We start from the raw sequence: 14489 nt of genomic DNA, 5'->3' as shown, positions 1-14489 counted from the left end.
CTGTCTTGGTAGAAAATAAGCTGCCAGGTAGAACAAAGTTACACCTCTGGCAGGTTGAGAGTAGGTATGATACTGGTTTTATCTATCTGAGAACAACGATGGGTGTTTGCACTACAGATACCTATTGGAAGGGCAAGTCTTGGCCAGTTTCAAGACTCAAGCGCCGGCCTTGCTTGTCTGTTTGAAGCTAGAAACTTGAATTGCGATTGTCCAAGTTGCAATTGTATATGTTTCCACAAGCGTGGCAGTATTGAGGAAGTGTACGTAAGTAAGCTCAATCCCCAGTTAGACATAAGACACCACAAGTAAACACATTCAACATCTACATTCAAATAACATGCCAAAATAAAAAAGGCCCCAATATATACAACAAAAAAGTTTTCCACACACACACACACACATAAAAGACCCCCCGTACGCATCTGCTTGCTCTCCTTCTTCGATCTCTTTTATAACCCTCCAAGTCCAAAAATCTTCTGTTCCACGCGACTAGTTGATTTCCATCTTCCCAGTCGAGCCAAACAAAAGCAACCAATACATTTCCAAAACCAGCACCCCACAGCCCCCCAAGACCTCGCATCCCAAATAATGTATATCCATGCAAAAAGAGGTCCTGCGGCTGTCTGTGTCTGACCGGAAAATCGCAAAAAATAGTTTCTGGTATATCCAAAAAGATGACAAGCAAAAAGGTATCGAAAAATGGGGCTAGACTAACAAGCCAAAGATAACTCGCTCTTCTAGAAAGAAAAAAAAATATGAGTATTGTCTCTCAAACCCTCTGACGCCAGTGGTAAACCCAGGCATTATTGAATAGGTGTAGGTGTGTGCGGGCATGTACAAGTGTTACGCTGTAGATGAGCGCAGGTGCTTTCAGACGCTATGCTTTCAGGCGCTATTGTTTTCAGACGCTATGAATCTTCGGTGAATCGAGATTGTGAGACGCGAGATCCGGCGTGTTGTACGTTGATACTTCGACCGACGGGATCCTGGACCTGGAGCAGATTGGGAAATGCGGAACGACGTTGACCGCCCGGCATAGGCGAGTGCTCCTCAATTGGCGTTCGTGCTGGGCCGTCGTGGTAAACGATAACACCGCTTTCGGGTCGCATCGGTGAGCCTAGTTGCAAAGGAGGGAGGTTCGAACTTTCGAGGAAGGCCTGTGAGTCCCTGTAGTAAGACGTGCCGATGCTGTTGCGGGGATCCGGATCGGACCATCCATCCCCCCCCGACTCCAAGACGGATACCAACTTCCTCCCAGAAACGCGATAAAATCCCTTCTCTTGTGGTTCGGCCGGTGGCGCCTCGATGGCTCGGTTTCCGTTTAGCTTGGCAAGTGCGGATGGAACGGCGAATGGGAACCTGATCTGCGACATTCTTCCTGCGCCTCCGCTGGGCCCAGATGATGGACCGGATCCGAGACCTCTGCCGCGAATTGTGCTGTCTCCATCCCCAAGCAGCATGATTCCTCGCCCCTGCTGTTTCCTCCACTTGAGGAAAAACATCAAGACCAAAGCCACAATGGCGATACCAGCAACACTGCCCACCACTCCACCGACCACGGCGTTTCTGGCCTCGGGGGTCAGTCCAGGGCCAGGATCAGACCCAGTGTCGTCGGCCGTAGGTTGCGGTGCCGGGATGCCTCTTACGCCGCCGGCATCATCGCCGAACCCGTTGATCACTACTGTTGGGGCAGACGAGGTTGTGGTCGAAGTCAGTCGAGTGCGCGAGCTGGTGCTGCTCTTGGTAAAAGAAGAAGATGAAGTTGTTGAACGAAAGAAGGACGTCGAGGTCCTGGTGGAGTTTGAAAAGAGCGCTGGTAGTGTGCTGTTTGTAAAGATTGTGGGCGGTAGGCGCGCTGGTCATGGTGTTAGTTGAGGTCAACATGGACAGGAGCAAAGATCCAAGACGCACTAGACGAGGAGTTGAAGTTCCCCGAGGACAATATGGGAAATGGTGGCGTTATGCCAGAAGGAGTGGACGTCAGCGTCTCGACGGACGTTGACTGGAAGGAAGATGAGAACTCGGGCTCGGTCACGGCCGGAGGCGTGGGCGTCGGCGTGCCATCCTGGCTGGGATCGAGCGTCGGGTCGGGGAGAGACACGCTGGGCAATAGGTCGTCGGGCGTGGTGAGGCCAGCAGTGACGGCTGCCGGGAGGGTGTCTATGGGCGACGGTGCGACGGGATCCGAGCGAAGGGTCGAAAGGCTAACGAGTGCGCCTGTAGCATCGACGTATTGAACGACAGAAACAGTTTGGACGACAACGACCTGGCGCGGCTGCAGTTTCGCATCGGAGGGGGAACGAGCGTGGTGGTTCGGTTGTGGTTGTTGGGGGTTCTCGAGCGATTGAGAGAACTCCCGGTGCAGGTGTCGGTGCTGGTTGTGATGGTTGAGGAGGATGGGAGAGTGGTTGCTGTGAGCGTGATCGTGGCGGGTGCGGCGGGCCTGAAAGAGTGAAGACCCGGGGCCACCAGCGGCTTGGTTGTGGTTAGTCATGGCGCTTGCGTAGGCAGCGCAACTGGGAAAAAAGTGGGAAAAAACGAGTGACGGCAGCTATTCGTTGCCCAAAAAGGAGTGTTGGGCGTGTCTCGGTGATCGGTAGTCGGTACGGGACCCGTATTGGTGTTCGCCTGGCAGGGCCCTAGCAGGAGGAATCCCGTATTCGATGGGTTGGCGGTGCTGCGTTGGATTGCCGCAGCTCGTAATGGATGTGGTGCTGCGTGATTCGGTGCAGTTGACTTGTCATAGTCATGGTCGCTATCATTCCATCGTGAGTTTGTGTCGACACCTTTTCTTAGGTTCGTTGTCCTCTCCTGGCAATCTCCTCCATGGGGGGCTTCCGCGCTGCGTTGTGTTGGGTGTGTCGCTGTCCTGTGTTTGGGGCGGGATCTGGTGCTCCTGGGACTGTACTGGACTGCAAAGAGGAGGGGAAAAAAGAAGAAAAAAAGAAAAAGAGAGAGATCGGAAAGGGCAATAAACACCAAGCAAGGGCGCCGACGTGGATATAGGATCCTCCCGTCAGTAATTAAAATTGCTGCTGGCCGTTGAAGAAACAGCCCAGCGCTGGCGGTGGGCATCAAGCCTGAGCCTGTTCTGCAATCTCGCTTCCCACAGAGGGTTGGCTCTTCTTCAGCACCCCCGACGCCCATTGGCCAATCACAGATGGCTCTGCCCTGCGGGATTGCGCGTGTCCACCCCCCCATTGGCCCACTCTTTCGATATGCATTCTTGGGGCCAGAATTGCCCTCTGCCTATCGACACCAGAAGAACACGAGCTTCATTTGGGGAACGGCCAAGTCAAGACGTTACACCAAACGGGAACAGGGCCTGCCATGTCTCTCGTGTCGGCGGTGACCATATGGGGACGAGAACTGTCTCCGATACTCTGTATCATGAACAGATATCGGCGCTTCCACGACTCCATAGTTGACACTCGTTGGCTCCATCGATCGTTTCAAAATAAACCTCCGTTCCCTACCCTTCCCTGCCCTCCCCTTCGATATTGGGTAGGCATGGTAGGGTAGGGCAGCCCGAGCCGACTCGGAGGAATCACGGGTACCGGAAGATACGCAGCGTAGCGCAACATCGGACGAAGAAGAGGGGGCTTTGGGTAACCTGCGTTAGCTCCAACTGCTCTGCTTTCAACTTCACCTCTTGGGCACTCACACTGCACTGCACTGCACTCCACCTGCCACCCAACCACCACCGCATACATCTTTTGAAGCTCCAGTCAGGAACACAGCCTCATTTTGGCATGTTTGTAGAGCCACGTTTTTGCTGTCGTTGAACAGAGACATCTTGTTCTGTCTTACCCGAGATTTTGTGTAGTTTATCAGATCTTAACATATCGTCAAATTCAACTAGTCTAGCGTTTCTGACGTCATGCCATCAACCACAAGCTCGAACCTATCACCACCACCGTCTGTGCACTCAACCCTCCAGCTGCCAGGTGCGTCTGATCCCTACAGGTTGCCAACATGGCCATCTGGTCCGGGTCTGGTCCGCGATCCCCGCATGTCTTCGACACAGTCATTGGTGTCCTCGACGGCGGGGTTGAGTATGGAGGAGCATGGCCAACCAAGGAGGCGCAAGTTGCTGGTCATCTACATCCACGGCTTCATGGGCAACGATTCGTCATTCCGCTCGTTTCCCGCACACGTGCATGCTTTTCTCAAGGAGGCACTGGCCGAGACTCATGTCATTCACACCAAGATCTACCCCCGGTACAAGACATACAAGTCTATCGAGGTGGCCTGCGAGAACTTCAGCAAGTGGCTGATGCCTCATGAATCGCCCACCACCGACGTGGTATTGGTAGGGCATTCCATGGGAGGGCTTTTGGCTGCCGATATTGTCTTGTTGGTAAGTTTGTCTATAACAAAATAAGCAGCCACGGCGGTCTGTATTGGGGGCGGCCGCTGTTGTGAATATGTTCTACTGAGGCAAGGTCTTGAGCTAACATCAACCCCCACTAGCCAAGACATGACGCACCACCAAGCGGAGGACCTCCTTTCCGTCACCGGATCCTAGGGAGCATTTCTCTCGACGCTCCCTTACTGGGCCTTCACCCTGGTATCGTTGTATCCGGCATCGCCAGTCTCTTCAGGCCCTCACCTCCACCCCCTACAGCACTGGATAGGCCATCTTCAGACTCAGTGATACCCAGGGATATTGCACCATCACCATCAGGTCGTCTATCTCCCGATGCCTCAATCTACGAGCAAATCCGGCCTCCCTCAGGGGCACCTTCCCCTACACTCGGACAATATCCCTTCCCATCTCCACCTGCAGCCCCAGAACCGGACCCAACCTACAACCCAACCTTCTTCAACGACGTCGCCTTCATCGATCGCGGCTGGATCAAGAACATAGCCCACTTTGCCCAAAAACACAAGCAAGAGAACCTCTTTGAAGCAGCAGCCAGCCACATCGTCTCTCATCTTGAATTCGGCGGCTGCCTCGCCGATTGGAACGGCCTAAAGACCAGGTACAAAAGACTCCGTCAACTAGAAGACATTGACGACATAGCCCACCCCGAACTCGGCCCCAGAGTCAGATTCGTAAACTACTACACCGTCTCCACCGGCATCCCAAAGAAGCCACGAAAACCCGGCACCCCCGACAATGGCCTTCTCAAACCGTCAACCTCGTCACCGATACAATCAGGGGTGTCCACCCCCAGGATTTCGATAGAAGACCACAGCGAGGCAGGCAGAGCTGCAGAGATTCTTCAGTTCCTGGACCCAACACCAATACCTGAAGAAGAACCCCTGGAGGAAGAACCGCTAAAAGAGGAATCTTCCTCCCCGACACCACCAGAACCAACCCAGCCACCACCATCTCCACCAGAAGATGACACCCTCCCCCCCATCCCAGATGAACCAACCCCACCTACCCCCCCGGATCTTGATTCCCTCCCCGACAAAGAAACCCGCAAACAAGCAGAAAAGGTTTACAAGCAGACCAAAAAGACATACGAAGAAGCGGTCAAATCCCGGTCCAGAGCCATAAAAGCCCGGGAGAAGGCCATTGCTCAAAAATCCAAAGAAGAAGAAAAGCTCCGAGCCCAAAAAGCCAAAGAGGCGGAAAAGCAAGCCAAAGCCGAGGCGAAAGCCCGAGAAAAGGAAGAGAGACTACGCCAAAAGGAGCAGGACCGTCAGCAGAGGAATAAACTCCACAAAACCTCCTCTTTGGATCAACAAGAAGAAGATGATGAAGAAGCAGGTGGGAAGAAACGGCTCGGGAAATTCTGCCTTTTGCCTAGGGAACGGGATGACAAGTGCTGGGTTCAGGTCTACATGCGGGATGTGGACGAGGTGGGGGCTCATTGTGGACTGTTTTTTGACACGGCGCCGCATTATGAGCTGCTGGTGGGGGATGTGGGGGAGATGGTGGCTGGTTGGGTGAGGGAGGATGGGACGAGGAGGGTTGTTTTGGGGGAGGAGGGCGAGGATTTGGATTAGATTTTGTTGTAATGTGTAATCTTTGGTTGGTACCTACAAAAGACAGAGAACGAGTGATGGTAATCTTACCTGCAAGACTACGCCCTCCCCCCCCCTAACCGGGACTTGTTGGCTCCCGACCCTAGACATGGGTTGTGGTAACCTTTGGTGTGGCTGAATGAAGGCGTGACTAAAACCATGGTCGTCTGAGTTGTGCTCAACTGGTACTCGGTAAGAACACGAACAGATGGCGTAAACGCCTATCGCTCAACAACTAATGACTCGGATGGTGTGAATCACCACCGGCCTGGCCAGCAGGAAATATAAATATCTCTCCCGACGCGCATGCAACTGGGTAGACCACAACCGTCATCACCAAGGACTACCTATCAACTGCAGCCGCAGAAAGAAAAAGGGGACATCCTGACGGACATTCGTAAGGCCACCCATCCAATTGCACCAAATGTGGCTTTCTAGACAATACCTGGTAGCAACAAAAAGGTTCATCAAACTGAACAGCCCATCTGGAGGGAGGAACAACGCACATCACAATCACATCACGGCACACAGGATATAAGATAGCAAACGCTGCTTTATTATCGCTTTTCCACTCCCTCCTTCTCACACCCCATCATCACCTAACCTCACCACCATCTCTCCCTACTCCCCACCACATCATCTTGCCTTCCCCCGGAAGACAAAAGCAGCAACCTCACCAACCCCAAAACCACAGACCATATAGACCAGGAAACTCACCCACCACCCCCTGCGATATCAAAATTCCTCTCATAAAAAAAGAAGAAGCCAGCCGGTCAACCCTCTCTAAACCCCCTTTTCATAAACCCGTTTCCTTATGATCCCGGCCTCGGTCCTCGGTTGGTCATGTAGGTCCCCTGTCCTGCTGCCCCTCAGCAAAGAAAAACAATAATATAGAACCTCGCGCGCGTCAGAATAATCAAAGCCCGCCAATGTACCCTCTCATCATGTTTCTCATGTCCTTGGTATGATCTTTGTGAACGTTTCCCCCGCCCCCACCTCGCCAAATGTCAAGAACGATGAAATGCCTCAAGTAACCCTGGTCCCCCAAACGGTATAAAGCTTGTTTGTTTGTTGTTTTGTGTTGTTCCCTCCCCCGGGGAATATCAAATTAAATGTAAAATAAAAAGACAGAACCTTAAACCCCAACGCCTTGCTGAAAAATCAAATTTGCAAAATGCAAAATATCAGTGTTTCTTGTGTCCCCCGATGATGCCCTCGATGTTAGCCCACGATTGTGGTGAACCCACAAAGCCAATGCCCTCTGCTCGACAACGAAAGCCATCCAACAAACGCGAAAGGATCCGTTGATTGCGATTGAGACAAGGCCGTATAGACTGACGGATACCGGAAATTCAAGTTGATGGGTATGTTTTGATCAAATCGATGCCGTACTCATCAACTATGCAGCTAGCGTCTCAAGTACGCGGGTCGATACCAATCGCTGTTGCTGCCGACCACATTCGTTGCAAAGAAAAGGCTCCAAAAGCTGTGACCGTCTTTTCGTCTCGGTTGTCAACTCTCCGCGCAAAGAGGCAAGACAAGGCAAAACATTGTATGATGCGTCGCGGGCGAGCCAAGGTCATCGTCAACCGGTACACCAGGTATCACCCTGAACACTGGTAGGTGTGGCTTTTCTAATCGGCACGTGGCCGGCGTCCTCGTCCCTGTGCTTTGGCACCACCGTTTGCAGTTTGCTTTTTGGTAGCAGTCTGCGACTTGGTGACACGCTCGGGCGGCGGCTGGCTGGACTCAGCAGCTGGAGACTCCTAAGTTCCAGCGCCATAGACCGGTTGCCGGGCTTGAGGATGGGCCTGTGAGACTCCATGGGTCTGTTCATGTGTCAGTAAAAGATGTCCCCGATGCTCGAGATCAGCCATGAAGAAGCACCTTTTTTCTGCGCTTGTTCCCAGACGCCATATCACCCTCTCCAGTAGAGTAGCCTGACGCAGCGCCTGTGTCATCGTCTGGAAAGCCTTCGCCGTAGCCTTCGAAGCTGCTGTCACCGTAGCTTCTCTTCTTGACGGCACGCTTGGCCCTATCCTGGGCAGCGACCGGAGTGCCAACCTTGATACGAGGCTGTTGAGACCCTCCAAGGTTGAGCGGGGTGTTGGGTGCGGTAGGTCTGGCAGAAGACATGGCTCTGTCGCCCTTGCCGGGGCCAATCTCGCCCAAGACCGAGCTGTCCCAGACACTCTTGGGAACGACACCCTTGCTCATAGTGGTAGCACGCATCAGCTTGCTCTTGACCTCGGGGTTGAATCCGTGGTGAATATCCTTGCCCCTGACGTATCTTGCATCCCAAACATCCTCGGGCACCTGCATCAACCAGAGCATGCTATCCTCGCGGTGGGGATCTTGCTTGACCGAGTCGAAGTGGCCTTGAACGCCGAGCTTCTTGATGAAACCCTTGTACGTCTTCCTGATCGCATTCTTCTCACCGTTCGGAAGCACGCGGGCTACCGAGTCGGCAAGAGGTCCCAAGCCGTAGAGCTCAAAGAGATCTTCCGACACATGCGGGCGCGGCGTAGGATGGGCTAGAAAGAGCACGTGTTAACCAAGTCTTTGAACAAAAAGCAGTAGTCACCAAGAAACCACCGCATTCATCACTGAGTTTCAAGGGAGCCTTACGAGTTCTGCAAAGGAGGTATTTCTCGCCCACATCAAGGTGCAGGTCATCAATACCAAGTTTGCGGCCCTCGCTGTGCACCTTCTTCTGCTGTCTATCGCCGAGATCGTCAAAGGCTCGCTTGCGCTTGTGGGGGGAGTCTCCGCCCATGACGACGTCCTGGGAGGCGTCGGTGGGTAATGTGCTTCCGTTTACGCTGTGGGCAGGAGTCGGCAGAGCGGTCGTGATGGAGGTCATGGAGCTGCTCATGCTCATATTCTGGTCGCTCGTGCCAGGAGAGAATTGCGAGGGGCTTTGCGGAGTCTGAGGGTGGAAGGACATGATGGACCGACCGACAATGGCGAGATGATGCGATGTGGTCGGGATGGTAAGGGTGACCGAGAGAAAATCCTTGGCGCGACCGTCACCCGAGCGGAGTGGCGACACGGACAAAGAAAAAAAATTGAACCACAAACAAGCGGTCGGTATCGGATTCGCAAAGAAGATGGCGGCCTGGGGATGATAGACCGCTTCGCTCGATGGAAAAGTCGGAGATGCGATGCGGGAAGGGCCTGGGGCGGGGGAGGAGGTTGTTGTGGGCGAGTCGCGCGAAAGCGCCGACGACGGCTTCGCAGAACCTCAATCCAGCAACATGCACTCCTCCTGCTGCAGCGGCGGACTCGAAAAATCGGATTTCGGGCCGGTGAATGCTTTCAGACCGTTCTATATGACGGGAATCGGTGTTTTTCGGCGGTCGCGGGCCTCTTCTGGGGCTCTGGGCGATTGAATGAGGCGGTTGGGCGATGGGCGGTTGTGAGGTTTGATGGATGATGATGGAGGAGAGGAGGTGCTGCGGTGCTCGCCTTCCTTGGTAGAAGCCGTTCGGTCACTTGGCCGCTCCCAGAACTGGACAGTGCGGAAGTCTCTTTCTGCCACGCGCCCCACTCTAACCCACACGAGCCCACTCTCCCTGAACTGGTCGCGCAACCCTCGCGCGCCAGCCAATCGGGTGCCTGCTTTCCATCCAGCCTTTTGGCGATTTGATCTCGACGGCCCGCTGCCCGCCGCCGGATGTCCATTATCAATTTCCATCTTCGATGAATTGAGGAGATACCATTGCCATTATCCATTCAGTTATTATATCGTTATAAGACGCTATTCAGTTCTCTCTCTGACTCCGAGAATTCCGTGTGATTGATAAAGAGTCACACTAAGGAGCCGGCGTTTCTGTTGATCGGTTGGTCCATCGGACGTTGTCCTCCACACCACCCACCCAGGCAACAAGCGGCGGCCGCCTTGGACCGCCCTGAAGAAATCGGGCTGATGTGCCACAAACCTACGAACCTAAAACCTCACTGTCCAGACCGCTGGGCTGAAGCGATCGCCGTTGCATATCCTCAGCATGTAGCACGACGTCATTTGGCTATATCCCATTTATGTCATTGTCAAGATGCTCATTATCACTACTATTCTCGATGATTTACAGCAGGGTTGTTGGAATAGAGAGAGAGTCACGAATATGGGGGGTTACACAGTGCGTGAGATGGGCTGACAAATCTGGAGAGCAGTGCTGGCGGGTGATGATAACCAGCCCACGAGCGACAACTCATGGCGCGGCCAAATTTCGATATTATCAAACGCCAGCAATCCACAACTCCACCACCCATATCAAACTTTGTTGAACACGCTCAAAACTCAAAAGCACTGTTGCATCACGAGCCGGCCCAACTCTGACACGTCGTGCGACTCTTCCCTCTCGACTCAGTGACCGCCCGGGCGACCGCGTCAGAGACCAATGTTTCGAAGTTGTCCAAGCACAGCCCCTCTCATCAAAGTCGTGACCATCACAGACTGGTCAACCCAAAAAAGACGACCCTCCCATCGCAGCGCCAAAATCAAAAAGTCGCTGTTAGACAAGTCGTGTTCGATTCGTTGTAATCCCCCTCCCACAATCCAATCGCCGCTCTTCCTTGCCACGCTCGAACCAAGCAAGCGTTGGCAATGAAAAACAAGACCAGAATTTCTCTCCAAAGCTGAAGAAGTTGGTAATTCCAAAAATTCCCTGCCAGGAACGAGTCCCAACAAGAGCGGTCAGGTATGTAGTTTTCAACTAGCAAAAACGCGATCTCGGACGAATCCTCACTGATACGCGTAAAACCCCTGCACTTGGATGGAGAAAAAAAAAGAAGAAGGGAAGGAAGTTGATGGGAGGGCGGGCGAAGTTATATACACAAGGGGATTGGTCTGTGCACGCCTGCAAATTCGCACATGAAAAAGCGGGGCGCTCTGCCTGCTCCTGACTGCTGCTCCACAGCTGGCACTGTGAAAATCGGCGATGACATTGATTGTGGCTTGTCAATACGCACTCACCACCCACACAAGGCAGTTGTTGGGCACTGGCAGCAATCCTCATGGCAGGAGTCATCTGACAGTGCCACAAAGTCCTTGAGCACCCTCTGCAGCATCTATCTGAGGTTATACAAGCAGGAGCCCAAAAGAAGCACAAACGACAAACCAAATAGTACATGGCTTCCAAATAGTAACAATTTACATACAACAACTGCCCCTAATCCAGCAGTGTTTCTTTTAGTGTATAATACAAACCAGGGCCTCCATCAACTCTGAACTAGGCATATGAAACCTTGCTAGACGGGTAAACAACAGTGCCCATTGTTGTCTCCTTGGTGTTCTTCTGGCCAGGCAGGAAAATGCTCGTCACCAGATCACTCCTATGCCGCTTGATCATCTCCTTCAGGGCCGACCTCTCCACGACAATCCTGCCCGTCTCAAGCAAATCCTTGACATCCACATCCTCCAGCTCCAAAGCCCTGCCGTTCTCACCCGCCACCCCCATCGCGGTGAACAGGTTCATCCGCTCCTCCCCCGTGATGAATGTCGTCCTGCCATGAGCCTTGCCCCACTGCATCGCTCCCAGCATCTCGCCAACGTACTTTTCAATAAAGGCATCCTCAAGCTCGCGGGTCAAGAGGCCGTCCTGGGCTTGCTGGAGGAAGTCCTCAGGGAGAGGGAGATCGAGCCCGTCCTCGGTAACGATGAGCTCGCCACGGCGATACCGGTAAGAAAGAGCTGTGCGCCAGGCCAGATCGTAGACCTTGCGGTTGAGCTTAGTGCCGAAATCGCGGTTTCGGGGACCGTGGGATTTACCACCACCGCGTTGTAGCGGTGACTGCTTGTTGCCAACACGAGCTCTGCCCGAGCCCTTTTGTGGGCGAACCTTTCTGTGGGAACCGGCGACCTCCCAGCGAGTCTTGGCTTGGGCCGTACCTTGTCGTGTGTTGTCACCTTCGTAGACGACCGCAAGGTGAAGAATGTCGCGCCGGAGGGGGAGGTAGAGGTGCTTGGCTGAGTATGTTTCGAGGGAGCGGGGGGCAAGGTCGGGGAAGGAGTGGACGGTAACAGGGACAGTGGTGACTATTAGCTCTGTTAGCAAAAATATCACTGTTGTATGGTCATTCGTAGACCGAGTGAGGCTATCGCATACTGGGAGTCCATTTCTCAGCTACTGATCGTGTGATTTTGGAAACGGGCGCCTCGGTGGCCATGGACCGCCTTGATATTAACGGAGCTGTGCGGACCTGGTCATGGGCACAGCATATCAGCAAGACTGTCCAAATCTAACCCAGAACCAAGGCCGGACAGAAAATACACACTGGGACTGTTCTGCATGTTTGCGCACCGAGGCTCAAGCCCCTCATCGCCTCGCTGAGGCACCTCATCCCCTTGCCGGCCATTGCGGGGGGTCTGTCGTCGGCAATCGGTGCTCGACCAGAAAAGCGGCGGGTTGTAGAAAAAGGCCGAGTGAAGGCGCCCGCTATCGTCCCTCCCAAGAATGACCTTATATCCGCTCTGTCGGGCAATTCGCGAATATCTTGACTGTCGCTGGCTGCTTCTCTTGAAGCTCTGAAAAAAGATCTGGAGTCGTTGGCGCACAGACGCTTGCTAGGCCGGACGTTTACTGGACCCCTGGGCGTGCGAGAAGCTGACTGGATGAACCGCCGTGCATGGGTCCACGAATTTTCTCTATCGGCGCCGGCTCAAGAGACAAGCGAAAGGCCGACCAGATCCTCAACAGCTCAGGGCATAGGTGGAATTGGGAGCCCAAGACAGCTCCGAAATATTCAGAAATCATGTCGGGGACTCAGCAGGTTGCCCGGCCCCTTGTGCGGTCTCTCAGGCAAGCTACCAGCACCACGGCAACATGTCAGTCCAGGCCAATGGTCGCCGCTATTCGCCAATTTTCGTCGACCCCCAGTCGCAGCGATGAGCCCACGACGACAACCCCCGCAGGATCTGATGCGCAGAAGCTCGCCGCTGATGCTGCCGTTCTTGTCCAGAAGAAGGCCTCAGAGATCACAGCAATCAAGCAGGGATCAGAGGAGGAGCTGGCCAAGCTGCTGTCACCAGAACTTGGTTCTAGGAGAAGGAGAGCTGCTATTGCTACCACAGGCGACATTCCTTTCGAGCAGCTGCCATACCAGTGCTTCCAGGAGGCCCGCAAGGTTTTGGCCAAGGACAGAGAGGAGAAGATCGCCAAGATCAAGGCAGAGCTTGCGAGAATCAAGCGGATAGAGCAGACAGACGCCAGCACTTACAGAGGAGGCGAGGTGTTTAAGCAGAAGCGGTTGGAGAGTTTGAGGAAACATGTCGAGGAGCTCAAGATTCAAGCCGATATCAACGACCCCGTGGTCAAGAGGCGGTTCGAGGACGGGCACGGTGCGTTGATGTCCTTTTTATACCGCCGCCAGCTTTCACTAACATGCACCCAGGTGACATGAACAAGCCCATCTACCGCTACCTTGCCGATAACAAGTGGCGCTCCATGGACTACAAGATCATCACCCAGCGTATCCACCAGTTCAACATCGTCCCCGACATCCTCCCCAAGTTCGACCCAACCATGGACGTCAAGATGACCTTCCGCGGCTACAAAGCACCCCCCGGAACCATCCTCGACTCGCTCATCACCGAAAGCCCCCCCAACCTCCGCATGCAAGTCTTCAACTCTGGCGAGCGTCTCCTCTCCGTCGTGGTAATGGACTCGGACGTTCCCAACCCGGAGACGGACTCGTACGGCCGCCGGCTGCACTTCATGGTCACCAACATTCCCTGGTCTCCCACTTCGACTTCTCTCAACCTCCACCGTCTCAACTCCAAAGCCAACTCTGAATCCCCCCAGGGCGGCCTCCCCGAAGACGGCACCCTCGCCATCCCTTGGCTGCCCCCCACTGCCCAAAAGGGCTCGCCTTATCACCGCCTGAGCGTGTTTGTTCTTGAGCACAACAACAACCAGCCTCTTGATCTTGGCAAGCTCAAGGAGATGTACGGTGGGAGAGAAGGGTTCTCGCTCAAGTCGTTCAGGGACAAGTTTGATCTTAATCCGGTCGGGTTCACGCTTTTCAGGAGCGTGTGGGATGAGCATACGGCTGAGGTGATGGCTAGGCATGGTATTCCGGGGGCGGATGTTGAGTTTAAGCAGCCGCGGGTGCACTCGCTCAAGCCGCCTAGGAAGGCGAGGGGTTGGGAGGCGAAGAGGCAGAAGCCCAAGTACAAGAGCTTGTGGAAGTACTCCAAGAGGATCAAGGGGCTCAAGTATTAGGGGGGGAGAGAATGAAAATGGGGTGGAATTGTATTATAAGTGTGTATTGGGTGTGTTTAAATGCCATGCCACGGGCTGTATATTAGACATGTTGAATACCATGTGGGCATTGACCCTTGTTCATGTCGTTGTGTGCAATATATACGAGCAAAGACTGGGGCTCGAAGCTTAGGCTTTTGGTCAGTCTTTGCACGCCTGCCGGCCACCGTGAAGACATAGATCTTGGAGCTATACCTCTTTACTAGTTGACGCCCACGTTGCTAAGAAGAGATCGACGTTCTATTACAT

At 53.8% G+C, this 14489-nt stretch overlaps 5 protein-coding genes across 5 annotated transcripts; 2 read left to right on the top strand and 3 right to left on the bottom strand.

The window, feature by feature from the left end:
- Nucleotides 1–337: 337 nt before the first annotated feature.
- QC762_205070 (uncharacterized protein) lies at nt 338–3596 on the bottom strand. The gene is made up of 2 exons (XM_062887400.1): nt 1912–3596; nt 338–1855 (listed from the first exon to the last, which is right to left on the bottom strand). The coding sequence occupies exons 1-2, from the start codon at nt 2492–2494 to the stop codon at nt 909–911; spliced, it is 1530 nt and encodes a 509-aa protein (XP_062745507.1). The 5' UTR covers nt 2495–3596; the 3' UTR covers nt 338–908.
- On the top strand, nt 1955–5961 carry QC762_205060 (uncharacterized protein; the record flags this gene model as incomplete). Its single annotated transcript, XM_062887399.1, has 2 exons — nt 1955–4360; nt 4474–5961. The coding sequence occupies exons 1-2, from the start codon at nt 3881–3883 to the stop codon at nt 5959–5961; spliced, it is 1968 nt and encodes a 655-aa protein (XP_062745506.1). The 5' UTR covers nt 1955–3880.
- Nucleotides 5962–6519: 558 nt separating this feature from the next.
- On the bottom strand, nt 6520–9553 carry ROX3 (RNA polymerase II holoenzyme/mediator subunit). Its single transcript, XM_062887398.1, has 3 exons — nt 8608–9553; nt 7867–8513; nt 6520–7808 (listed from the first exon to the last, which is right to left on the bottom strand). The coding sequence occupies exons 1-3, from the start codon at nt 8924–8926 to the stop codon at nt 7746–7748; spliced, it is 1029 nt and encodes a 342-aa protein (XP_062745505.1). The 5' UTR covers nt 8927–9553; the 3' UTR covers nt 6520–7745.
- A 1551-nt stretch (nt 9554–11104) lies between these two features.
- On the bottom strand, nt 11105–12907 carry yml6 (54S ribosomal protein yml6, mitochondrial). Its single transcript, XM_062887397.1, has 3 exons — nt 12256–12907; nt 12087–12180; nt 11105–12016 (listed from the first exon to the last, which is right to left on the bottom strand). The coding sequence occupies exons 1-3, from the start codon at nt 12334–12336 to the stop codon at nt 11211–11213; spliced, it is 981 nt and encodes a 326-aa protein (XP_062745504.1). The 5' UTR covers nt 12337–12907; the 3' UTR covers nt 11105–11210.
- Nucleotides 12555–14311, top strand: MRPL35 (mitochondrial 54S ribosomal protein YmL35). Its single transcript, XM_062887396.1, has 2 exons — nt 12555–13318; nt 13372–14311. The coding sequence occupies exons 1-2, from the start codon at nt 12607–12609 to the stop codon at nt 14199–14201; spliced, it is 1542 nt and encodes a 513-aa protein (XP_062745503.1). The 5' UTR covers nt 12555–12606; the 3' UTR covers nt 14202–14311.
- Nucleotides 14312–14489: the final 178 nt, after the last annotated feature.

Source organism: Podospora pseudocomata (genome assembly GCF_035222375.1).
Source record: "Podospora pseudocomata strain CBS 415.72m chromosome 2 map unlocalized CBS415.72m_2.2, whole genome shotgun sequence".
In the NCBI taxonomy this organism is placed as follows: Eukaryota; Fungi; Ascomycota; class Sordariomycetes; order Sordariales; family Podosporaceae; genus Podospora; species Podospora pseudocomata.
This window is presented reverse-complemented; position numbering and strand designations above follow the sequence as displayed.

Excerpts from the sequence above, each read along its gene's own strand:
- QC762_205070 (XM_062887400.1), bottom strand. The coding sequence starts at position 2,494 with ATGACTAACCACAACCAAGCCGCTGGTGGCCCCGGGTCTTCACTCTTT. Across the intron at positions 1,856-1,911 it reads GAACTTCAACTCCTCGTCTA|CGCGCCTACCGCCCACAATC; the intron begins GTGCGTCTTGGA and ends CACCATGACCAG.
- ROX3 (XM_062887398.1), bottom strand. The coding sequence starts at position 8,926 with ATGTCCTTCCACCCTCAGACTCCGCAAAGCCCCTCGCAATTCTCTCCT. Across the intron at positions 8,514-8,607 it reads ATACCTCCTTTGCAGAACTC|CCCATCCTACGCCGCGCCCG; the intron begins GTAAGGCTCCCT and ends TGCTCTTTCTAG. Across the intron at positions 7,809-7,866 it reads GGAACAAGCGCAGAAAAAAG|ACCCATGGAGTCTCACAGGC; the intron begins GTGCTTCTTCAT and ends ACACATGAACAG.
- yml6 (XM_062887397.1), bottom strand. The coding sequence starts at position 12,336 with ATGGCCGGCAAGGGGATGAGGTGCCTCAGCGAGGCGATGAGGGGCTTG. Across the intron at positions 12,181-12,255 it reads AAACATGCAGAACAGTCCCA|GTCCGCACAGCTCCGTTAAT; the intron begins GTGTGTATTTTC and ends GCCCATGACCAG. Across the intron at positions 12,017-12,086 it reads AGCTGAGAAATGGACTCCCA|TCACCACTGTCCCTGTTACC; the intron begins GTATGCGATAGC and ends CAGAGCTAATAG.
- MRPL35 (XM_062887396.1), top strand. The coding sequence starts at position 12,607 with ATGGGTCCACGAATTTTCTCTATCGGCGCCGGCTCAAGAGACAAGCGA. Across the intron at positions 13,319-13,371 it reads GCGGTTCGAGGACGGGCACG|GTGACATGAACAAGCCCATC; the intron begins GTGCGTTGATGT and ends ACATGCACCCAG.